The sequence below is a fragment of the Eulemur rufifrons genome, chromosome 16 (assembly GCF_041146395.1).
Source record: "Eulemur rufifrons isolate Redbay chromosome 16, OSU_ERuf_1, whole genome shotgun sequence".
Classification (NCBI taxonomy): domain Eukaryota; kingdom Metazoa; phylum Chordata; class Mammalia; order Primates; family Lemuridae; genus Eulemur; species Eulemur rufifrons.
In genome coordinates this window covers 7,645,461-7,671,638 of record NC_090998.1, presented here as the reverse complement: position 1 = coordinate 7,671,638, position 26,178 = coordinate 7,645,461, and the positions used below count along the sequence as shown (strand labels likewise).

General features: G+C 38.1%; 1 protein-coding gene across 1 annotated transcript in view; it reads left to right on the top strand.

Annotated features, from left to right (window-relative positions):
- Positions 1-26,178, top strand: part of LOC138396796 (scavenger receptor cysteine-rich type 1 protein M160-like) — a 164,672-nt gene that overhangs the window by 45,105 nt on the left and 93,389 nt on the right. The window contains exons 9-14 of the mRNA XM_069490461.1: positions 12,957-13,271; positions 16,191-16,505; positions 16,608-16,922; positions 17,279-17,371; positions 17,456-17,770; positions 18,403-18,723. Of these exons, the coding sequence (XP_069346562.1) occupies positions 12,957-13,271; positions 16,191-16,505; positions 16,608-16,922; positions 17,279-17,371; positions 17,456-17,770; positions 18,403-18,723 (1,674 nt within the window). The remainder of the gene's footprint in view (positions 1-12,956; positions 13,272-16,190; positions 16,506-16,607; positions 16,923-17,278; positions 17,372-17,455; positions 17,771-18,402; positions 18,724-26,178) is intronic.

Below are 26,178 nucleotides of genomic sequence, written 5' to 3'. Positions count from 1 at the left end.
GGGGTTTTTCTAGGTACAAGATCATATTGTCAGCAAAGAGCGATAGTTTGACTTCTTTCCCAAATTGGATACCCTTAATATTCTTCTCTCACCTGATTGCCCTGGCTAGGACTTCAATTTACAATTGTTATGTCTTCTTGTTGATTTATTCCCTTTACCCTTATATAATGACATTCTTTATCCTTCTTTACCTTTGTTGGCTTATTGTCAATTTTATCTGATATGAGAATGGCTACAGCTGCTCTCTTTTGATTTGCATCTGCATAGAATATTTTTTTTCATCCATTTACAATGAGTCTATGTGCATCCTTGCGGTTTAGGTGTGTTTGCTGAGAAGATACACGGGTTGCATTTTTTCATCCATTAGCCAGCCTACATCTTTTGAGAGGAGCATTCAGTCCATTAACATTGATTGATAACATTAATATGTGGGCTGTCGGTCTGTTCATCCTGTTGAATAGTCCCTTATTGCTTTGTTTTACCTCTTGTTCTATTGTTTTAAAGGAGTTGTAAGTTTTTGGTGATTTTTATAGGTGAATTTACACTAGTGGGTAGCTGTTGTGCTGATTTGTGTATAGTGCTCTTCTGAGTATTTTGTGCAAAGCAGGTCTGGTCATGACAAATTCCCATAGTGTTTGCTTATATGGAAATGACTTAATTTCTCCATCTATTGTGTAATACAAAATTATAGGCTGGCAGTTGTTCAGTTTAAGTTAATTAAAGATGGCACCCCAATCCCTTCTGGTTTCTGCTGAGAAGTCTGCAGTTAGCCTGAAGGGTTTTCCTATGTAGGTTACATGATGCTGTCATCTTGCTGCTTGCAAAATTGTCTCCCCCATTTTGATTTTGGCCAGGTTGATTACTATGTGTCTTTGAGATGACCTATTTGCTATGAATCTTCCCAGTTTTCAATGTCTATCTTGTATCTGTATGTTTGAATTTTTAGCATTGCCTGGGAAATTTTTCTCAATATTAGTAATTTCCTCAAATAGATTTTTCATGCTTTCAGCTCTTTCTTCTTCACCCTCAGGAATACCCATAATTTGAATGTTAGTACACTTCACATAGTCTCATATCTCTCTCAGTGATTGCTCAAACTTTTTTATACTCTTCTCTGCCTCTTTGAATAACTGGGTTATCTCAAGAGCCTTGTGTTCAAGCTCTGAGATTCTTTCTTCTCCTTGGTTTAGCTTGTTATTTAAGATTTCTGCTGCATGTTGAAATTCCCTGAATGACTCTTTCATTTCCTTAAGTTCTATTATATCCTTTCTTATGAGGTCTAACTCTCTAGTGACTTTTTCATTGATTTCCTGAAATATACTTTGGCTTCTTTTTGTTGGTTTTCAACTTTCTCTTCAATTCCAATCATCTTATTTGCCATCCATATTATGAATTCCATTTCTGTCATTTCAGCATTTCCTTGTGGGTGGAGTCCATTACTGTAGTTCCATTGTGTTCTCTTGGGATGTCAGACTATTTTGTTTTCTCATATTGCTGGGGTTCTTTTGCTGTTTTTTTCTCATCTTCTCTTCTCTCAGCTCTGGGTTAATAGGTATGCAAGGCACCTGTTCTCCTTTGCTTGGAACTCTCTCAAACCAAGTCCAGGAGTGAGAGCTGCTCAGGGCTGGGGGATCCTGAGTGAAATGTTGGACCTCAGGAAGATTCTGCTGGCCCAGCAGTAGTGGTAAGGACTTAGAGTCTAGGCACAACTCTGGAGTCTCAGGGGTGGAATCACAAGCCCACCAGGGGCCCTGGAACTACTGGGGCAGAGCCTTCAATTCAGGCAGTGAAGGCTGCAGAGCTGCCCATATGCAGGGCTGGTCTACCACAAGGTTCCTCTCAGCAGCCCAGGTTCCACGTAGGTGGGCCATATCTGCTGGTCAGCCAAGGTTCTCCCTCTACTCCTAGGACCCACTGAGGCAGTTACCCAAGGCTTTCCAAGTGGTGCCTGTGGCATCTGAGGTTCCTTGTCTGTTTGACTTCCACACCAAGGAGCAGGCATTCTCAACCCCCAGTCACAGGGCTCAACACAGGGGACCATCTGTTCCCTCCCCACACTGTTCCCACCTTCCCCTGGGGGGTGATGCTAATGTTATTGCTGGATGGCTTGGTCCTGAGCAGACCTGGCTCTGTTCACCAGTGCAGTCATGATATCATCAGTTTCAGAAGTCTGCTATTGGCAGGCACCAATGGAAGCTGCACCTGCTCTCTGGTGAAATGTCTCTGCATAGGCTCTGAGCAGCCATGATTTTTTAAAGTTAGATAAAGAAGTAAGCATTAGATAAATAAGTATTATATTCTTAATCTAATTGAATATATATATTTTTACATTGATAGGCAATATAACTGGTTTCACAGAATATGCACAGCACACCAAAAACTACCAAATTGCTCTAAAAAAATTAGCCTTTCTAGAACTAGATTCCAAAGGTTTCTCTTTTTTCAAAAGCAACTAAATATTTTATTATAAAATTATATTTATATAAAATACAGTCACTTAAATTTATGGTTTTGAAGAATATTCCAGGATGAGAAAAAACAATGATCATAGAAGTGAAAGAACCAGACCAAAATCTTTATATACCATATAATTATTGTATATATGCAAGATAAGTACCTTTTTTAGTTTTTTGATTTTCCTATGTCTGTTTTCTTTAAAAAAAATATTTTACTTTTCATGCTTTTTGGTAATCTGCTTGTTTAGTAAATAGTACATTTGGAACATATACCCCAGCATATTAAGTATTATTGTATTAACTTCTTGAGCAATGGGAAGTTTTTTTATCATATTGACATGCTATGGCTATTTAAATATTTCTTTGTTATTCATTTTGTTTTCAATTCTACTCTTACATATATAATTACAGGTAAAAATTTGCATATATTTGTTATTATTTTTTTAGGATTAACTCCTGTAAGTGGAGTGGTGGTAGTCAGGGCCTCTTCACCCCACTGAAACTTTTCTTGAACATCATTTGTCATCTCTCATCATTTCTATCAGTGGCTCTTTCTTTTTACATGCCTAACAATGGATACTTGATCTATTATATTTATGAATTATTTGCCAATGTTCAGAATCATCAAATTATGACCCTCTGTTTGTAAGGCCTGTTTTGAACAGCCCATGAGCTATAAATGTTTTTTGTTTCTTTAAATGGTTGCAAAAACAAAAAAAGAAACAAAACAAAAAAATGAAGTGGAGTATGCAGCACAGACCATATGTGGCCTAAAAAACCTAAAATATTCACTATCTTTGCCTTCACAGAAAAAGTTAGCTGTACCCTGAACCAGAGGCACAAATAAAATGGTTCATTTCCTTAGTGCTTATTCTTGTCATACTGTCCATATAAAATTTCATATTTAAATTTGCATATAATCTTATCCTTTATGAATAGCACAAATGTTATGATGTTTTGATGGATTTTAAAAATTAACACGTATGTAAATAATTTTTATCCTTTTCTTTCTTTATGAAAACTTTAAGGATAATTACCATGAAAAAATAAAAAGTATAATTTCATCAAAAATAAAAATGTGCTCAGTGTTTTAATTATTTTTAATGGAAAAATAGAAGAAGCACAGAGGCTAAGTTGTATTCTAATATGCTGCCTTTGTTGTCATAGATATCAAAAAGCAAAAAGATCTAGATTTTTTAATTTATTGTATTACATAAAACCATTTAGTCATTAAAAATTTCTTCTCTGAACGATTCAAAGGTGCCAAAATTATGTGTTATATTAATATTACTTGAATATGTAATACACAGAAATATTTTGAATACTTACTATGTGCTAGATCCTGTACTTCACACAGTTTTGAAGTTGGACATGGATTCATGCCTGACTTCCCTCCTGACTTAGTAACTGTCATTTGGCAACTCTTTTCATTTCCCTAAACCTCAGTTTCTTCATTTGCAAAATGAATATAATAATATTATCCACCTCACAAGGTTGGTTGACCTGGTTTTCAACACAAAGTGATAGTATATTGAATACTAACTAGAATACATATATTTAAGTCCCAGCTCTGCTACTGACCAATGATGGGTAAGTTACTTTATTACTCTTAGCCAAGTTTATGCATATATAAAATGGAGATAGTAGTAGTACCTTTAGTGTTTTATGAGTACTGTATTAAATTATCACATGTATGTCAAATTTTTACAGCAATTTATGGCACGTCAGTGCTCAGTAAATACTGGCCATTAACTCTTTTTTATTATTTCAGAATATTACAGGGGTACAAATGTCTTGGCTACATAAATTTCTTTTGTACCATTTGAGTCAAAGTTATAAGTATGACCATATTGCAGATAGTGTGCATTGTACCCATTAGGTGTGAATTTACTCATCTCCACCTCCCCGCTCCCACCAGATGGATTTCAGATGAATGTTATTTCCATATGTGCACATAAGTGTTGATCAATTAGTTCCAATTTAATGGTGAAAAAATGTGGTGTTTGTTTTTCCATTCTTGTGATAATCCACTTAGAAGAATAGTCTCCACTTCCATACAGGTTAATAGAAGAGGTACTAGTTCACAATTTTTTATGGCTCAGTAGTTCTCCATGGTATACATATACCATATTTTCTTAATCCACTCATGTATTGATGGGCACTTGGGATGTTTCCACATCTTTGCAATTGTGAATTGTGCTGCTGTAAACATTCAAGTGCAGGTGACTTTTTTATAGAATTTCATTTTTCCTTTGGGTAGATACCAAGTAGTGGGATTGCTGGATCAAACAGTAGTTCTGTTTTTAGCTCTTCAAGATATCTCCATGCTACTTTTAATAGAGGGTGTACTAGTTTGCAGTCCCTCCAGCAGTGTATGTGTTCCTATCTCTTCACATCCACACAAGCATTTGTTGTTTTGGGACTTTTTGATAAAAGTCACTCTCATTGCAGTTAAGTAACATCTCATTGCACTTTTGATTTGCATTTCCCTGATAATTAGAGATGTTGAGCATTCTTTCATGTTTGCTGGACATTGGTCTATCTTCTTTTGGAAAGTTTCTGTTCATGTCTTTTGCCCAATTTTAATGGGGTTGTTTGATTTTTTTTCTGCTGATTTGCTTGAGTTCTTTGTGGATTCTAGTTATCAGCCTTGTATTGGATGTATGACATGCAAATATTTTCACCCATTCTGTAGGTAGTCTATTCACTCTAATGATTATTTCCTTGGCTGTGCACAAGCTTTTTGATTTGATCAGGTCCCATTTATTTATTTTTGTTGTTGCTGTGATTGCTTTTGGGGTCTTCTTCATAAAGTCTTTGCCTAGGCCAATGTCTATAAGAGTTTTTCCAACATTTTCTTCTATAATTCTTATAGTTTTATGCCTTAGATTTCAGTCTATTATCAATTGAGTTGATTTTTATGAATGGTGAGAGGTGCGGATTATTTTTCAGTCTTCTACATGTAGCTATCCAATTTTCCCAGAAACATTTATTAAACAGGAATTATTCTCCCCAGTGTGTATTTTTGTCTTCTTTGTCCAATATCAGATAGCATTGTGAGGATAATTTTATATCTGGGTTTGATGTTCTGATCCATTGGTCTATGTCTTTGTTCTTGTGCTAGTACCATGTTATTTTGGTTACTATAGCCTTGTAGTATAGCTTGAAGTCTGGTTAATTGATGCCTCCCAATTTGTTCTTTTTGCTTAGGGTTGCTTTAGCTATTCGGGATCTTCTCTGGTTCCATATGAAGTATACAATTATTTTTTTCTAGATCTATAAAAAAAGATGTTGGTATTTTAATAGGGATCGCACTGAATCTGTAGAACACCTTGGGTAGTATAGACATTTTAACAATGTTGATTCTGCTGATCCATGAGTACGGTATATTTTTCCATCTGTTTATGTTATTATGGGTTTTTTCAATCTGTTAATATCCTCTGCTATTCCCTTCCTTGGCATTTTGTAGTTCTCCCTGTAGAGGTCTTTAACCTCCTTAATTAAATATATTACTAGGTATTTTATTTTGTTGTTGCATTGTGAAAGATATTGAATCTTTTATTTGGTTCTCAGTTTGACTGTTGTCGGTGTGTATGAATGCTGCTGATTTGTGTACATTGATTTTGTAACCTGAGACATTGCTGAATTTGTTTAATAATTCCAGTAGTCTCTTGGCAGAATCTTCGGGGTTTTCTAGATATAAGGTCATAACATCAGTAAAGAGCAATAGTTTGACCTCCTCTTTCCCCATTTGGATACACTTGATTCCTTTCTCTTGTCTGATTGCTCTGGCTACAACTGCCAGCACTATGTTGAATAGAAGTGGTGATAGTGGGCAACTTTGGTGCCAGTTCTAACCGGGAATGTTTTCAATGTTTCCCTGTTCACTATGATGTTGGCTGTGGGTTTGTCACATATGGTTTTTGTAATGTTGAGGTAAGTCCCATCTATGCCTATTTTGTTAAGTGTTCTTATCATAAAAGGGTGCTGAATTTTGTCAAATGCATCTGCGTCTATTGAGAGGACCATATGGTCTTTGTTTTTACTTCTGTTTATGTGATGAGTTACATTTATAGATTTGTGTATGTTGAACCATCCCTGTATCTCTGGGATGAAGCCCACTTGGTCGCAGTGGATGTGTTTTGTTTTGTTTTGTTTTATGAGAAGCAGCTGCATTCAGTTTGCTACGATTTTGTTGGGAATTTTTGCATCAATATTCATAAAGATTGGAATATTCATTTAATATGGTCTGTATGGTTTTTTTGTTGTTGTTGTTGAGTCCTTTCGTGGCTTTGGTATCAAGGTGTTTTTTGGCTTCATGAAACATACTGGGTAGAATTCCTTCCTTCTCAATATTATGGAGTAGCTCCAGTTCTTCTTGGTAGGTCTGGTAAAGTTCAGATGTGAAACAATCTGGTCTGGGACTTTTTTTGTTCCTGGAAGATATTTTTATTGCTGCTTCAATTTTGATACCTGATATTGGTCTGTTCATGAGTTCTATTTCTTTCTGATTGAGCCTAGGGAATCTGTATGTTTCTAAGATTTGTCCATTTCCTCTACTTTTTCAAGTTTATGTTCATAGATTTTTTTATAGTATTCAGAGATGATATTTTGTATTTCCATGGTATCAGTTGTAATTTCTCCTTTTTCATTCCTTGTTGAGCTTATTAGAGTCCTTTCTTTTCTGCTTTTGGTTAACCCAGTGGGAGGCCTCTCAATTTTACCTTTTCAAAAAAACAACTTTTTATTTCATTAATCTTCTGTATAGTTCTTTTATTATTGATTTCATTTAGTTCTGCTCTGATATTGGTTATTTATTTTCTTCTGTTGGGTTTAGGACTGGTTTGCTCATCCTTTTCCAGTTCTTTGAGATAATTCATTTGATTGTTGATTTGTGATCCTTCTGTCTTTTGGATATAGGCATTTATGGCTATGAATTTTCTTCTCAGGATTACTTTAGCTGTATCCCACTGATTTTGATAACTTCTGCCACTTTATCATTTAGTTCAAAGAGTCTTGTGATTTCCCTCTTAATTTCCTCCTTGACATGACTATCATTCAGCAGTAGGTTGTTTGGTTTGCATGACTTTTTGTAGAGATGAGTGTTTCTATTGGAGTTGATTTCTAATTTTATTCCACTGTGGTCTGAGAAGATACATGGTATAATTTCTGTTTTTTTAAATTTGTTGAGGCATGTGAGACATGTTTTGTGGCCTAGGATATTATCAATCTTAGAGAATGTTCCATGAGCTGATGAGAAGAATGTGCATTCAGTGGTTTTGGGGTAAAATGGTCTCTAAATGTCTGTTAGGCCCATTTGTTCTAGAGTTCTATTCAAGTTCGTTTTGTCACTTTCTGTTTGGAGGATCTGTACAGTTCTGTCAGAGGGGCGGTGAAGTTCCCAGCTATTATGGTGTTGCTGTTTATCATTTTGCTTAGATCAAGTAGGATTTGTTTATGAATCTGGGCATACCTGTGTTAGATGCATAAAAATTTAAAATTGTTATTTCTTCTTGTTAAATTGTTCCCTTTACCATTATATCAGGATCATCTTTGTCTTTCTTTACTTTTGTTGATTTGAAGTTTATGTTATCTGATATGAGAACTGCTACACCTACTTTCTTTTGGTTTCCATTTGCATGGAATATGGTTTTCCATCTTTTCACCTTGAGTCTGAATAAATCATTGTGAGTTAGATGTGTTTCCTGGAGACAGCAGATAATACTCTCTAAGTGTATTTTTTATCCATTCAGCCAGTCTGTGTCTCTTGAGTGAAGAGTTTAAGCCATTTACATTTATTGAAAGAGTTGATTAGTGGGGTGGATTTCTGTTCTTCCTATTGAGTAGGACTTTATAGCTCTGTCTTACCTCTTGAGCCATTGTAGTGACTGGGCTCTGACCTTTAGCTTTTGAGGGACTTTACATTGGTGGAAGTCTATTGTCTGATCCATGTCTAGTATAGGTCTGAGTACTTCCTGCACGGCAGGTCTGGACTTGGAAAATTCCCTCAGCATTTGCTTGTCTGGAAAAGACTTAATTTTTCCATAAAATGTAAAACTTATTTTTGCATGATACAAAATTCTAGGCTGGCAGTTGTTTTGTTTAAGAAGATTGAAGATGAGGTCCCATCCCCTTCTGGTTTGTAAGGTTTCTGCTGAGAAGTCTACTGTTACCCTGATGATTTTTCCCTGGTAAGTCAGCTGTTTGATGCTTACGTGTAGCTGCCTGTAGAATTTTCTCTTTCACTTTGACTTTGGTCAGGTTGAATACTATATGTCTTGGAGATTTTCTATTTGCTATGAATCCTCCTGGAGTTTGGTGACCATCTTGTATCTGGATGTCTAGATCTCTGGCAATACTATGAAAGTTTTCCACAATAATTCCCTCAAATAGATTTTGCACGTTTTTAGCACTTTCTTCTTCTCCCTCAGGGATACCTATAATTCATATGTTTGTTCACTTCATGTAGTCCCATATCTAAGTGATTGTTCTGCCCTTATTGTTCTCTTCTCTGCCTTTTTAAATGATTGGGTTAGCTTGAGAGCCTTGTCTTCAAGCACTGAGATACTTTCTTCTCCTTGGTTTAATCTGTTGCTGAAATTTTCTGCTGCAGTTTGAAAATCACTGAAAGACTTTCATTTTTTTAAGTTCTATTATATCCTTCCTAATTTTGTCAAGCTCTTTAGTGCCTTTTCCATTAATTTCCTGAAGCATTTTGGGGGTTTCTTTCTGTTGGTTTTCAACTTTCTCTTCAATTCCATTCATCTTATTTGTCATCCATATTCTGAATTCCTTTTCTGTCATTTCAACAATTTTCTTGTAGTTGGAGTTCACTGCTGTAGCTCCATTGTGATCCCTTGGGGGTGTTGATCTGTTTTGATTTTTCCTGTTGCCAGGGTTCTTTTGCTTTTTTCTTCTCATCTGAAGCCTCTTTTCTGAGTTCCGGGTTACTAGGTTTGCAAGACTCCTGTTCCTTTTGGGAACTCTCCAGATAGTTGTAGGATGTTCAAGTTGGGAGCTGGACAAGACTCTCTTCACTGAGGCTGGTGTTGTGGAAATTGCTTTATCCAGAGTTTCCCCACAGAGGTAACTGTAGCAGCTGGATAAGGTTGTTGTGGGTTCTTGGGTTGTGGAAGATTGCTCAAAGCAGGTCACAGTGTGCTGGTGGTTTGAGGCTGGGGGCGCTCTGGCAGGACATTGGACTTTAGAGCAGCTCTTCCAGCCTTGATTTGGTAATAGAGGCTCTGGGTTGTGATCTTGGGGTCCCGATGCAACACTGGAGACTTGGGGATGGTGTCTCAGGCCTGGCAGGATTTCTGGAGTCTCAGGGGCAGAGCCTTAGGCTCCATCATGAAAGCCTCAGAGCTGAGACTAAGAAGGAACCATAAGCAGAATCTCTGAGCAAGGCCCCTGAGCCAAAAGTTGGGCTGTGCACATGGCCACTGATACAACCTGGAGGTCAGAGTCGGGGTAAAGTAGGCAGGAGGCAATTGGGGCCCAGAGGGTGGAGGTGGAGCAAGCAAGCAGCTGGCTGGTTGCAGGCACCAGGGTCCCACTGATGCCAAGTTAGGCAGACTGTTGTTGGCTCCAGCAGCCCAGGGACCACGGAGCTTTCCATGCTCTTCTTGGAGCCTGCCAAAGCAGCCACCCAAAGCCTCTCAGTTCAGAGCCTGCTGCACTCCTGCATGAGAGCCTCCAAGGCAGGACTGGAGTGGAGCCAGAAGCAAAGCCTCTGAGCAGGGGTTCTGAGCCAGAAGTGGGGCCATGTAGCTGACAGGATGACCAGATCTGGAGTGGGGGATCAGGGCCAGGCAGGCAGGAGGTCGCTCAGGCCTGAAGGGAAGATTCAGGGCCAAGCAAGCTGCAGGCTACTTCCTAGGCACAAGGGTCTTGTGGATGCCAGATCAGATGTTCAAAGGTAGTATCTCTCCATTCCCCACCCAGAACCCTCCAAAGTAGTCACCCAAGCCTCTCAGATAAGAGCCTGCTGCTCTCGGGTCAATTCCCGTGCCCAGGTCCCACTGCACTCTAGGAGAGAAGCTCCTGGCTTTGAGTTCCAGGGTATGCTTCAGGAAAGCCACAAATCGGTCCACTTCCTCCCCAGGCCAGTGTAGACCCAGCATGGTGCATCTGAGAGTTCAGGATGGCTTTACCTGTTGCCTGATCCCCCCAGCATCTGTTGTCTAGTGCAGCAGCTCTGCACAGACTCCAGGCATGTTCCTGTCTGAGTAGGTAAGGAGGTCTATGGGGGTGGTGTATGCCATCTTATAGTTCACTCCACACTGCAACAGGGGGCAAGCACAGCACTCCCACGCCTATTCTATTGTTCTCCTCACAATCTCTAATCTTTTTATATGTTTCACTCCATCACCTTTTTTTCCACACTGAGTGTCCCGCATTGGTTCTCTGTAAATTCACGATGCTGCTTCCAGGATGAGAGATCTGTGTATAGGCAGCTGCCTGCACCTTTCACTTCTTTCCTTGGGAGCAGCAAGTTAGCAGGCTGCCTCTAGTAGTCCACCATTTTCCCCCCTCCAAAAGTTTCAGTTTCAAAAGCTGGCTTTTTTAATTTGGCCCAAACTCAATTTCTGATTTCTTAATTCTTTTTTTTTTTTTTTTATTTCATCTTATTGTTATGGGGGATACAGAACTGCAGGTTACATACGTTGCCCATGTACCGCCTTTCCCCCGAAGTCAGAGCTCCAGGAGTGTCTGATCCCCAGATAGTGCGCGTTGCACCCATCATGTAGGTATATATCCCTCCCTTCCCCACCCCTCTCTTCCCGAGTCAGCACCTTCAAGCGTTACCATTCCCCAAACGGTGCGCAATGCACTCATTGTGTAGGCATACACCCATCCCCTCCCCCACCCCCCACCTCAGTCTGATATGCAATTGGTGTCGTTCCCAGATTTGTATTTAGGTGATGATCAGGGAAACCAATTTTCTGGTGAGTACACGTGATGCTTGTTTTTCCATTCTTGGGATACTTCACTTAATATAATGGGTTCCAACTCTCTCCAGGAGAACCATAGAGATGTCGTATCTTCATTATTTCTTATAGCTGAGTAATATTCCATGGTATACATATACCACAGCTTACTAATCCAGTCATGTATTGATGGGCATTTGGATTGTTTCCACATCTTTGCTATTGTGAATTGTGCTGCTATAAACATTCAGGTACAGGTGTCTTTGTTACAGAATGACCTTTTTTCCTTTGGGTATATGCCCAATAATGGGATTGCTGAATCAAATGGCAGGTCTACCTGAATCTGTTTAAGATACCTCCATAATGCTTTCCACAGGGGTTGCACTAGTTTGCAGTCCCACCAGCAGTGGATGAGTGTTCCTGTCTCTCCACATCCACACCAACATGTGTTGTTTTGGGTTTTTTTGATAAAGGCCATTCTCACTGGGGTTAAGTGATATCTCATTGTGGTTTTGATTTGCATTTCTCTGATGATTAGGGATGTTGAGCATTTTTTCATATGTTTGTTAGCCATTCTTATATCTTCTTTTCAGAAGTTTCTATTCATGTCATTTGCCCACTTTTTGATAGGGTTGCTTGATTTTTTCTTGCTGATTTTCCTGAGTTCTAAATAGATTCTTGTTATCAGTCCTTTATCTGATGTGTAGTATGCAAAAATTTTTTCCCATTCTGTAGGTGGTCTGTTTATTCTCGTGACTGTTTCTTTGGCTGTGCAGAAGCTTTTTAATTTAATCATGTCCCATTCATTAATTTTTGTTGCTGCTGTGATTGCCTTGGGGGTCTTCTTCATAAATTATTTACCTAGGCCAATGTCTGTAAGAATCTTTCCTACATTTTCTTCTAGAATTCTGATTGTATCATGCCTAAGGTTTAAGACTGTTATCCACCGTGATTTGATTTTTGTGAGAGGTGAAAGCTGATTTCTTAATTCTTAAAAAAAAAATCACCTACTCTTGTTCTCATATACAATGAATTTTGTGCTTTCTTTTCCTGAGCTCCAATTTATTTTTGAAATTATTTCATTTAGTATCTCTAATAGGCAAGTGTCTAAGTTTTCCTGGATGTGTTAATATCATAGCCCTATGCATTTTTTCCTTGACTCCACATTATATTATATAACCTCTCCCTAATATTCTCTTTAGCCTCTAACAGATAATATGTAATTCTTCAAAACTGATGCAGGAATTAGGACCAATAAGTAACATTATTTTTCATCCTAAATCTCTGATCAGATTTTGTAACCAAAATGATATCCTTGCTTTTTAAGCCAGAAATGTTCGTTGGTTTGAAACATACTTTTGGGTGTTTTTTTTTTTTTAATTCAATAAGAAGGAAAATCAACTTTGAAGGAAAAGAGAAAATAAAATTATGAAACACAATAGTGAAGTCAGAACCTGGACAGTCTTCCAACTTTTGGCCACTGGTGTATGTTAGTGTAAGTGAGTGGATACGAATTTTAAATGTCTTGCATAGTGTGCTTCTCTAAAATCATTCTGGTTTATGGTTACAGATGAATCGAATGTGGAACTAAGGCTTGTGGGTGGAAGCAGCAGGTGTGCTGGAAGAGTCGAGGTGAAAGTCCAGGGTGCCACAGCAGCCCTGTGTGCTAGCAGCTGGAGAATGAACGTTGCTAAAGTTATTTGCAGGCAACTTGGATGTGGGTCTGCAGTCAGTGCCTCCATACAGCCTTATTTCACAGGAGACACATTACACACGTTGCAGTTTCAAGTTCTCTGCACTGGAAGTGAAGCCTCCCTCTGGGACTGTGTACCCTGGAGGTGGTCACGGTGTTTTTCTCATGTGGAAGCTAATTTGATCTGCTCAGGTAATTTTTGAGCAAAGATACATACATTTATTCAATTATTTATTTTTTCATTTATTTAATAAATATTTATGAAGTGACTACTTAGTACTAGATCATGGGTAGACGAAAGAGAGAAAAGTAGACCTACCCTCCTATCTAGAAGACAGGAGTATAATAAAAATACATCATAAAATAATTATTGGCTTAAAATTGTAAGAAGTAGAAGTACAAAATGAAAAGACAAGGCATAATTAAAGGATATTACCTATTTGTAGAGGAGAGGCTATTGGATGCTGGGAGTCAAGTTATTAAATAAATCTAATGAAGGTTAGTGAATTTTGATTAGGGTGTTCACTGTGGAGCTGGTGAAAGGTTAAGAGGTTCCAGGAATATTTAGTTGCTAAAACCACCAGAACTTGATAATACATTGAATGCAAGAATACAGATAAAGAGGACCCAAAGATCACTTCAACATTTCCAGACTAAGTGGGCAGACATACTGCAGTTTCAGTATCTGAAAAGAATCCTGGCAGAGGAGTAGGCTGAAGGGGGTGGGGCGATGATGAGTCCAGTTTTGTATGTGTTAAGTCTGAGGTATTTGTAAAACAGCCCAGTGAAGAGGACTATGGGCACTTGGATGTAAGATTTAGATGACCAGAAGACCGATCTTTTTTTTTTTTTTTTTTTTTTTTTTTTGAGACAGAGTCTCACTCTGTTGCCCAGGCTAGAGTGAGTGCCGTGGCGTCAGCCTAGCTCACAGCAACCTCAAACTCCTGAGCTCAAGCGATCCTCCTGTCTCAGCCTCCCGAGTAGCTGGGACTACAGGCATGCACCACCATGCCCGGCTAATTTTTTCTATATATATTTTTAGCTGTCCATATAATTTCTTTCTATTTTTAGTAGAGATGGGGTCTCGCTCTTGCTCAGGCTGGTCTCGAACTCCTGAGCTCAAACAATCCGCCCACCTCGGCCTCCCAGAGTGCTAGGATTACAGGCGCGAGCCACCGCGCCCGGCCCAGAAGACCGATCTTAAATGGAGGTAGAACTATTAGAGTCCTAGATATGTGGATGGAAACTAAAATATAGGAATAAAATGTAAATCCAGAATTTTATAAACTTAGATCCAAGAAAAAGAAATTCTTAGCCCTGAGGAAAACAATATTTAATAGGTTATTGACATAAAATCAACTGGAAAAAGATACTGAGAATTAGTGGTTGGAGAATATCATGTCACTAAAAGGGGAAGAGGGTGTTTCAAAAAGGAGGGGATATCAATTCTGACCAAAAATATAGTAAGAAGCCAATATAGATGAAACTGAACATTTTCTACTAAGTTTAGCAATAAGGAAATCATTGGCAAACTTAATAAAAGCAATTTTGTCACATTAAAAAAAGAAGATCAAGTTGAGAAGGTAAGGCTGCTAGGATAGTAGGTATCCACTGTTTCCAAAAAGTTGAATTGAATTTTAAAGGGAGCAAATAGATAAGGTGATGACTAAAAAGGATTATAATCTCCAGGGAAGTTACGCCATTTTTTACTCGATAGGAGATTCTGGAGTAGTGCCGTTCAATAGAACTTTCTGTGATGAAGTAAAATATATATTAATACTATTAACAGATGTTAGGGGCTATAGAAAAAATAGAACAGGAAAATGGAACCTAGAGTGTGTATGGGACAGAATATAATTCCAAACAGGATGGTTTGGGGTGGTACTAAAAAGGTGAAAATTGAAGGACTTGAAGGAAGTGAGAGTCAGCTATGTGCATATATGCGTAAGAAAAATACAGGTAGAGGAAACAGCCAGTTCAAAAGCCCTGGGGCAGGATTATGCCTGATGTGTTTGAGGAAAAGGACAGAGCCCAGTGTGAAAAACAATGAGCAGAACAGCAGGACACAAAGGGGTAAGTGGGTAGAAGTCACTCAGGGATGAGAAGGTCTTTGCAGGAGTTTAGGCGTTTACTCTGAGTGAAATGTGGAGCCATTAGAGGATTCTATGCAGAAGAATAATCTAACCTGAATTATTATTTTAAATGACCTCTCTGGCTTTTTATTTTTAAAAATTGAACTGTAGAGGAATAATGGTAGAAACAGGGAATCCATAGGAATCTATTCCAGTGACTCAGGGAAGTGATGATGGTGGCTCAGTCCAGGCGCTAGCAATGAAAAGGGTGAGAAGTTTGGGAATTATGGACATACTTTGAAGACACACAAAATAAAACTTTCTGAAAGGTAAGATGGATCATGTAGTAGGAATCAAGAATTATTCCAAATGTTTGAATATTTGGAATAATGGAGTTCCACCAATTGAAATATGGAAGTCTGCAGTCTTAGAAGATGTTTGAAAGGACTGTCAAGAATTCAGATTGAGGTATTCAAGTAGAAAATCTAGGTAGAAATTAGATGAATGAGTCAGGAGTTTGGAAAAATGCCTGTTAGAGACAGATAGCTTAGGTTACTAATATAAGTAGTTTTGATGCAAAGCGTGGGGTCAGAAAAACAGGGCAGCATTTATTGTTTGTTTGTTTGTTTGTTTGTTTCAAATTACTCAGATGTATTACTTGGGTCTAACCTGTAGATAAAAGTCCTCTCATCTTTATATTGCACCCTTCATTCTTCTTAAAATTATTATAAATCTTAATATAAGTTGTTTAATGCTATGGTTATTCAGTATTTTAAAATGTAAACTAATTGTGCAATTCATTTCCCTCAGAGGAGTTCTAAACCTAGGACTGGTGTGTCACCAAACACAGAAAGTGAACTTGTAATCCACATCTGTGAACCAAGTCTGTACAGCAAAGATATCATTCTCTGACCCCCGGCAAACGGAGTGTTCTAACGATGCATGGAGAAAAAGTGCCCTGGGGTTAAATGCAGAGATTGGAGACAGAGATAGATATTGAAGAACCATAAAAACTAACCTGTAAAATATTATTTTGTAGCTCACAGGCAGCCCAGGCTGGTTGGATCTGACAGTCCCTGTTTTGGACGTGTTGAAGTGAAACATGCAGATACATGGAGCTCTGTCTGTGATTCTGACTTCTCTGTCTCTGCTGCCAATGTGCTGTGCCGACAATTAAATTGTGGAGAGGCCATGTCTCTTTCTGTGGGAGCTTACTTTGGAAAAGGGAATGGCAAAACTTGGGCTGAAAAGTTCCAGTGTGAAGGGAATGAAACTCACCTTGCACTATGCCCCACAGTGCACCATCCAGAAGACACCTGTCACGATGGCAGAGAAGTTGGAGTTGTCTGTTCTCGTGAGATTTTAAATTACCTTAATTGGCTGGGGCTGGAGAAGGGAATATGGGTCTGGAGTTGAAAAGCTACGGTCTTTTCTCTAAAGCCTTGTCTCCTCCTAGGGTATACAGATGCCAGACTTGTGAATGGCAAATCCCAGTGTGAGGGGCAAGTGGAGATCAAGGTGCTTGGATACTGGGGCTCCATCTGTGACACCCACTGGGACCTGGAAGATGCCCATGTCCTATGCAGGCAGCTCAGCTGTGGGTTTGCTCTCTCAACCACAGGAAGAAAATATATTGGAGAAGGAAAAGGTCATGTTTGGGGGCACAAGTTTCATTGCTTAGGGAATGAGTCACTTCTAGATAATTGTCCAATGACAGTCCTTGGAGCAGGTCCCTGTACCCATGGAAACACTGTCTCTGTGACCTGCATAGGTAAGAGAACAGTGCTTATGGTTACTGCATGGAAAGGTAGCCCAGACATGGTAGAGGGAATAAGGGATTAAAGGAAATATGGGTAAGAAAATGGGGGGCTTGGGGAGGAGAGAGGCATGAGAGTCCAAGAGTAACATGTAATAAGTAATGATAACTGGGGCCACTCCTAGGGCACAGGTAACACTGACCTCACTTTGGGGTTTACGAGTAGACATTATTAATAAGGACAATTTTAATTGACCATAAGGTTTGAAAAATCCTTACCATGATTGCTGATTACACTTTATCATAGAATTCTTCAAACTTTTCCATGTATTTTGATTTACTTTTGTCCCATTTCCTGCACCTCCTACCAGGAAACAAGACCCAGCTATGGTTCCCATGCCCTGAAAATGTATCTAGCCCATATTTGTCTGCTGTTTCAGAAGATGGTGCTTTCATTTGCTCAGGTAAGTGAATCACACAGTCCTAGCAGTCCTAGGAAATGCTTTGCAACTCTGCAGAATGTAACCTGTTACCTATTCTTCTCCTAGAGAGCCGACAGCTCCGCCTGGTGGACGGGGGCAGTCGCTGTGCCGGGAGAGTGGAGATCTACCATGAGGGCTCCTGGGGCACCATCTGTGATGACGGCTGGGACCTGAGCGATGCCCACGTGGTGTGCAGACAGCTGGGCTGTGGACAGGCCCTGAAAGCCCTGGGCTCTGCTCACTTTGGGGAGGGGTCAGGGCCCATCTGGCTGGACGACCTGAACTGCACAGGAAAGGAGTCCCACGTGTCGAAGTGCCCTTCCCAGGGCTGGGGGCAACACAACTGCAGGCACAAGGAGGACGCGGGGGTCACCTGCTCAGGTCCGAGCTGCAACACTTGCACCCTCTTCTATACACACACGCACACACATGCACACACAATGGTAAAGTGTGGGGAAAACTGTATGATGCAGGAATTTAGAAAACTTGATTTTAATTCTGTTCTCACACTGATTTCTTAATACCTTTGCATGATATTTCATTTGTCTGCGTGCCATTTCATAATTTAGGAAAATAGAGAATTGGTCTTAGAATCAGAGAAGGTTAAACCCCAAGAAAGAGACCTTACATTCCATCCACTCTGTCTTTAACAGGCCAAACTATAACTTGCCTAAGATCACAGTCTCATGAGTAGCAGAAATGGGATTAACCTCTGATTATTTCTGAATCAAATTTATGTTAGAGAGTAGAATGAAGAAAGTTGCATTTTAGCTTAAGTTGATATGAATTTAAGCCTCAAATACCATCCTTGGGAATTCCCCATTAACCCTGAAATAACACAAGATCCTTACTTTCCATCTCATACAGTCTGTTACTACGTTAGAGTGGTTTATGAAATTATATTTTGAGTCCTAATGCATTATTTCCAGGGTAAACAAATTGGATTCCCCAGGGAAGAATTTTCTGAAACTCCAAAGGAAATATTTAACACTAGCTTCTCTATTTCTCTCCAGAATTCACAGCCTTGAGGCTCCACAGTGAAACTGAAATGGAGAGCTGTGCTGGCAGGTTGGAAGTCTTCTACAACGGGACTTGGGGCAGTGTTGGCAGGAGAAACATCACTGCAGACACAGCAGGGGTTGTGTGTAGGCACCTGGGCTGTGCAGAGAATGGAGTTGTCAGCCTAGCCCCTTCAAACAAGGCAGGCTCTGGTTTCATGTGGGTGGATGACATTCAGTGTCCTAAAATGCATATCTCCATATGGCAGTGCCCATCTGCCCCATGGGAGCAGAGGCTCTCCAGCCCGGCAGAGGAGACCTGGATCACATGTGAAGGTGGGAATCTGAACACTGGCTGTCACTGGAGCCCTGTGAATTATAATTTGCCCCCAATAGCTAATCTTTTAGTTTGGGAGCACATGGCAGACTCACTGAAAAGTGCATGACAATGAATATTGACATTGCTTCTGTCCCACAGTGAAATTTATTACTTGGTTTAAAATTTTAGGGTTTTTTTTTTTTTTTCCTTAAATGTGTATTATGTCTTTTGCTTCCTTTAAGCCCCCTGTGAGCAGCTAGATGAAAAGCACGTAAAAGGATAACAACTCTCATAAAAACCATGGTATTTTAAAAAATGAAAAATTTGACATGTACAATTTGTCTTAGAAATTCTAGAAAGTTCAAAACTTTCAGGATAATGTGAATTAATCGGAGAGACTAAAATGCTCCATTATTTTCTGTAGAACTTTCCAGTATGGGAAGTTGATTCCTTGTAAAACATTTATAAATAGTTTTATTCAATTAAAATTTAACGTGTTTCTTGTAGAAATTTTGGAAATTTTAAAATTATAAATAACAAAATGCATTCCACAATTAATCATACCATCAAAAATAACCATTGCTAATACTCAGAAGCATTAACTATCAGTATTCCTTTTGTACAAAAATTTAAAGTTACAATTGTGCTATACAATATAGATGATACTACATGTGTGTATATGTATATGTAGTATGATATATATGCACGTAATGTATCACACTCTAGTTAGATATGTATAACACCATGTATATATAAAGTAGGATTTCTATACCCTACTTTTTGTATAAAATTATACTGTAAATATATTCTAATTTCAGTAAATGGTCTTCATATGGCACATAGTATTTTATCCTATGGACATAAATAACCATATCTTTATTGGTATTAATGTTATTTCTCAAAGTCAAGCCAGTATAAATAATGCCTTTATAAGCTTCTTCATCCATTTTGGTGAATCTATGATTATATCTGAAAATTATATTTCTAGTCCTGTAGTGAGTGGGTAAAGTAAATGAACATTTTTAAATTCTGTATACATACTATCTAATTGCTCCCACAGAAGGCCTGTGTGTTAATTTTCATTCTTGTGATCAGTGTATGACAGCATCACTTTTATCGCACCTTTCCCACCAGTGTTACACACAGAGAGAACATACACAGACATACACATACCTTCCCAGGTTAAAATTTCCACTATCTCAACATAATTTGCCTAGGTTTGGCTAGTAATGAGTATGAACATTTTTATAAAATTGTCCATTTGCGGTTTATATTTTTAAATTTCTTGCTTCTTTTTGCTATTGTAATTTTATCACAAAGTAAAATCATTCCCAAAACAAAAAAAAAACTGAAAATGCAGAAAACATTAAAAAAAATAAATATTAGCTCTAATCTCATTATTAGCTGATGATATAGTAGCTGATGATACATTCTTAAGTGTCAAATGTATATATATCTTATATATATTCATATACTTTATTGCAAAAAAGTTATTATACTATGCATCTTTGTATTGCCTGCTCCTCTGATTCAGCAATATTTTCTCATGATAAAACATACTTTTTTGTATTATGATATACTATGATTTGATGCACAAAATGCCTGTTGGACATTTAGGAAATTTAAGTTATTTTTCGATTTTAAGTAATATCATATTAAAAATCCTCAGAAAAATCATTTGAAGCATATTTATCATTATCTTCCCCTTAATCTATTTTCCTATTGAATCATCGATTATATTACCTGAAATTTTGGATTTCATATTAAGTTTTAATTTACTAATATTTTACTTTGAAATTTTGCATCTGTACATATGGAAATGATACCGTGCCATAGCTTCCCTTTAGTGCTCTATCTTTTTATATTTGCTGATTTTACTCCTAGGGCTTTGTTGCAACATAAAATTGATTAGAATAAATTCTACCAGCTTTTATGGTCTTTAATAGTATAGAGAACAACATAATTATGTTTAATGTTTGCAAAAAAATACCTATCGCTATTTTGCACAGTAGTTTGTTAATATTTAAAAGAATGTCCAAGACTCTTGGGTTCTTCTAGTTTTCTTGAGTCAGTTTTGTGAAAGGATTAAAGGCGATTGAATTAAAAACCATAGCTTAAACCTACCATGATATAGGCCATTCAGTGATGCACTGTGTGTTGGTGGGAGGTAGAAACTAGTCTAAAAGTATTTATTAATGAACAGGAGATTTAAAAATGAAGAGAGAAAATAAATCAAACTCTTTCAAGATGTTTGGCTGTGAGAGAGAGGAGCGAGTGAGCATGGTAACTGGAGAGGGGTTCTTATGGCAAGGGGAAAGGAGATTTTTTAAAGGGTATGTGTGAAAGCTATCAAGTTAGTAGACTTGGGGATGAGAAACTGAGGTCAAAAAACTTTTTCAAATAGAAGCCAAAATACCTAAAAGTCAATTGTCTACTGAAGCTGTAGATTTTCCTATACTATTAAGGGGTCTGAAATCCAGTAAAGAAATCCTGAGATTCCCTTTTGTCTTTATGTGGCTGGTGGGCAGAGGTAAGGTAAAGTCTTAGAATTAAGGAGCATTTGACAAAATAATGAAGAATAAGAAATAAAGAAAAAGGTTACGTTATCAAAAATATTGAGGGTTCAGCAGAATTTTTTTAAAATAAATTTAAAATGACATGAATTATAATCATTTGCAGTGCAACTCAATATTACAGGAATTGGCTCAAAGGAGATAGATAAGCTTATCCTGCATCTACACACAGCCGCAGAGGGTATGTTAGGAGGTCACTAGTCTCAAGGCATCGTTCATCTGGGCAAGAGAATGTTTGTAGTTATGATCACAGCATGATTTACAGTTGGGGAAGTAAAGGCAGGTAAGGACTCATCATTGGAGGGCATAGAAGAAGCAATGGTCTTACAGACCAGACTTAAGGCAGATGAAAGTTATCTTTGAAGAAATTGTGAAAATGAGAGGCAAGATAGGAGGTTTGGGTGAGATGACAGGACCTCAGGATTTGGAGAATGAAATCATTATGTTTTGTTTTCAAGCATCCAGCAGTAGAAAATGAATATCTAGTTTTGCCAGCTTGGAGATGCCTCATCCCTTGCCACGACTAGGACAAACCACAGGCGTGTGTAGGGGCTTCTTCACTTCACAGGTTATTCTGTAATCCACGTAACACCGAAACTCTGCCTCTCTGCCTTCCTGACCGCCCCCATATTCATCACATATGCCTACTGCTTTCAAGTCTTCCTACCCCAACCTTCTCCCATTTTGTGTCTTTCTAGATAAAATAAGAATTACTGGAGGAGACACCAAGTGCTCTGGGAGAGTGGAGATCTGGCACGAAGGCTTCTGGGGCACGGTGTGTGACGATTCCTGGGACCTGGCAGAGGCAGAAGTGGTGTGTCGGCAGCTGGGCTGTGGCTCTGCTCTGGCTGCCCTGGGGGAAGCAGCATTTGGCCAGGGGACTGGACCCATCTGGCTGGATGACATGCAGTGCAAGGGAAATGAGTCATTTCTATGGCACTGTCATGCCAAACCTTGGGGACAAAGTGACTGTGGACACAAAGAAGATGCTGGTGTGAGGTGCTCTGGTAAGTGTGAAAAGGCTGAACTTGACCTGGGCCTCCTACTAAAGGTAAAGGTCATTGAGAAACAGCCTCAGGTAGTTGAGCTGAAAGATAGCAGGCTTTCTTACTGAAGAATGAAAGGATGTGTTAAACTAACAATTTCTCTAACTAAATAAGATAACATTCCACAGTTATGTAAAATCGCTCCCATAATTGTGAGAGAAGAAAGCGGGATTTAGCCTCAGACTTCCAAGCAAGAGGATTCTAAGTGATAATTTAAATGACACCCAATATGCCCAGAGGATATAAAAAAAAAACTACCCAGGTTCTTTTCTTTGATTTCTATTTCATTTGCATTTTTCTCTCTCCCCCTCTCTTCCCCTCTCTTCCAGGACAGTCACCAAAGTCACTGAACACCTCAGGTACAGTTTTCTGCCCATCATTGATGTGAGCAATACCTAAGACTATATGAGAAGTCAAGGGAGAAAAAAACTTCAATGACAAAGAAGGCTGCAGCCTACCAAAATCATGAAACCATGCAGGGCAGCAACCGGCATCATAGAGCAGCTGCTCTCTGACTGTTCTACTACACAAATCTTCTCTCTAGAAAAATTCTCTTTTTGTGTGGAGAAGCATAAGACCCTCATGTTACCCTCAGAGATAGAATTATCTCTACAGGTTCTCAAATATTCTTATCAGACTCAAGCCCAAGGTATTTTCTGGACCTTGTGTTTTAGGGGTGAATGCAACGCAAGAGGAAAGGTTTAATCATGAAACCTTTTGTATACAATTGGAGGTAATTTAGGCCAATAGAATTATGTTAAGATTTGGATTCAGTTAAATGGAGTCTATTATTCATAGATAGTTTTCATTGAAAATAGCTCTCGGAGATTGTGTACTGTTCTGTTCGAGAGTGTGCTGAAATGTACGGCCATCATTCCTCACAGCAACTAGGGAACCAGCTCCTTTTCCAATGTATAAACTCACAATTGATATCTACTAGTTTAATGCCGACCAATGTTTGCTTTTTATACAGGTCATTCAGCACTTATTTTATCTGGTATTGTGGGGCTCATTCTCCTGGCTCTGTTTGTTCTATTTCTCGTGCGGTCTCGAGTTCAGAAACAAAAACATCTGCCCCACAGAGGTGAGAGTCCCCCAGGGCTGTATAAAATGTGAGTTATCTGGGAGCCTGGGAACAAGGGATGGGGATTCTTGCAGAGAGGAACAAATGCACTTGCATTTTGGTTCAGGATCTGGATTGCAGAAATAGCTAATAGAAAATGTAGAACCAAATGTAGATTAAGAGCAAGAGTGTCCTTGTTTTGAACCCCACTTGTTATTTGCTATATGTGTGGCCTTTGACTAAAAACTACCTTTTCAATCTCTAATTTCCTAATATATAAAGAAAATAATAGTACTGCCTAATTAGGTTGTTATGAGAGTTAAATTAATGAATCATCTATATGAATAGTGGCCAGCACATAGTAAATGCTATGGAAAGGATTTGGTAACAAAAGTGGAGGAATGTTAAGGGTTCAGCAAAAAGGAGAATGAATATTAGAACTACTAAGAATTCACTTGCAGAGATAGGTCCTAAAAGAACCATCAGATTTTAGCTCAGAGATATGAATATGTATCAAATATTAGAGTTGTGTATCCTCGTGTAGGGATAGGCCATTTGAATTTAAATCCTAACCATGGAGCACCCATTCTCAGCTTCATCAAGAAGAAGGGATTCTCTAGAGGAGAACCTGTTCCACGAGATGGATACCTGCCTCAAGAGAGAGGAGCCATGTCAGACGAGAACCTCAGGTCTGTGACTCCAGGGGCTTCACTCCAAGGAGAGGGTGGGAGTATGAGGAAATGCCACTGATTTTTAGAAACTCCCACTTGATGGAGATGTATCTCAGCCTCTTATACAAAATACTTCACATGAAAGGGAAGCAAAAGAGGGAATAGATGAAATAAAATATGACTCAAAGTTAAGAAAATTGGAATCCTCACTCATTTCATCCTCAGTATCATACTTCGTCCATGGCATAGGCTCCAAGCAGAGAGGACTAAAACAAAAAGTACTTAGCTTCTGATGAGCAGTCGAATGGCTTGCCCTCAATTGCATTACAAAGCCAATAAACAATAATTGTTGTCCAATTTTGTTACATTCTTTTTTAATCTGATGGCCAACTTCCTTGTGTATTATCTTTATTTCTACATTTATGATTATTTTTAAAATAATATTATCATGACATATAATGTGTACAAAACAGTGCATTAAACTTTAAATCATTTCTTTGGAAAGCACTTATAAGTTGAATTACTGTGAAAAGACAATGAACACTGTCTGGCAAGTGATTTCTCTGTACTTATCACAAATTTTACTCCTATAATTTATGAATGAGGATGTATTTTCCTGAATATTCACTAAAATTGAATGTTTTCATCTCTTTTATAATGTTGTTAATTCAGTATTTGATAAATAGCATCTCACTGTTATTTTAATTGTTTTTTAAATTTCATTTTTATTGATACATAATAGATGTATGTATTTGCAGGGTACATGTGATAATTTAATACATTCACATGATTAATTTGTAAAGATCATATCACGGTACTTGAGATATACAATCACCTTAAATATTTGTCTTTCCTTTATACTAGAAACATTCAAATTATTCTTTTCTAACTATTTTGAAATACATAATAGATTATTGTAAACTATAGTCACCCTTATGATCTATCAAACACTAGGTCTTATTTCTTCTATCTAACCGTATATTTGTAACCATTAATTAAGTTCCCTTCATTCACACCTCCCCTCTACCTTTTCTGGACTCTGGTATTAGCAGTCTACACTATATCTTCATGAGACCCACTTTTTTAACTCCCACATATGAGTGAGAGCATGCAATATTTGTCTTTCTGTGCTTGGCTTATTTCACTTAACATAATGACTTGCAGTTCTATCCATGTTGCTGCAAATGACAAGATTTCATTCTTTTTAATGGCTGAATAATATTCCAGTGTGTGTGTGTGTACCACATTTTCTTTATCCATTCATCCATTGTGGGCACTTACGGTTTTTTCATATTTTGGTTACTGTGACTAGTGCTGCAATAAACATGGGAGTAAAGATGTCTTTTCAATATATTGATTTCCTTTCTTTTGGATATATACCCACTAGTGGAATTGATGGATCATATGGTACTTCCATTTTTATTTTTTTAAGAACCTGCATATTGTTTCCCATAGTGGCTATACTAATTTACATGCTTACCAACAGTGTAAGAGAGTTCCCCTTTTTTCACATCCTCACCAGCATTCATCATTCCCTTTCATAAAAAACAATTTAACTAGGGTAGAATGGTATCTCATTGTGGTTTTGATTTGCATTTCTCTGATTATTAGTGATGTTGAGCATTTTTTCATATACCTGTTGGCCATTTGTATGTCTTCTTTTGGGAAATGTTTATTTAGATCTTTTGCCAATTTTATTAATCAGATTACTTTGTTTTTGCTGAGTTGTTGATCTCCTTATATATTCTGGTTATTAATCTCCTGTTAGATGACTAGTTTGCAAATATTTTCTCCCATTCTGTGGGCTGTCTCTTCACTTTGTTGATTGATTCCTTTGCTATGCAGAAGGCTTTCAGCTTGATGTAATTTCACTTGTCTATTTTTCCTTTGGTTGCTTATGCTTTTCTGGTCTTACACAAAAAAATATTTGCCCAGATCAATGTCATGGTGCATTGACCAACATTTTCTTTTAGTTGTTTTATAGTTTCAGATCTTATATTTAAGTCTTTAATGCATTTTGATTTTATTTTTGCATATGGTGAGAGATAGAGATCTAGTTTCATTCTTCTGCATATGGTTATCAAGTTTCCCAGCACCATTTATGAAAAAGACTGTCCTT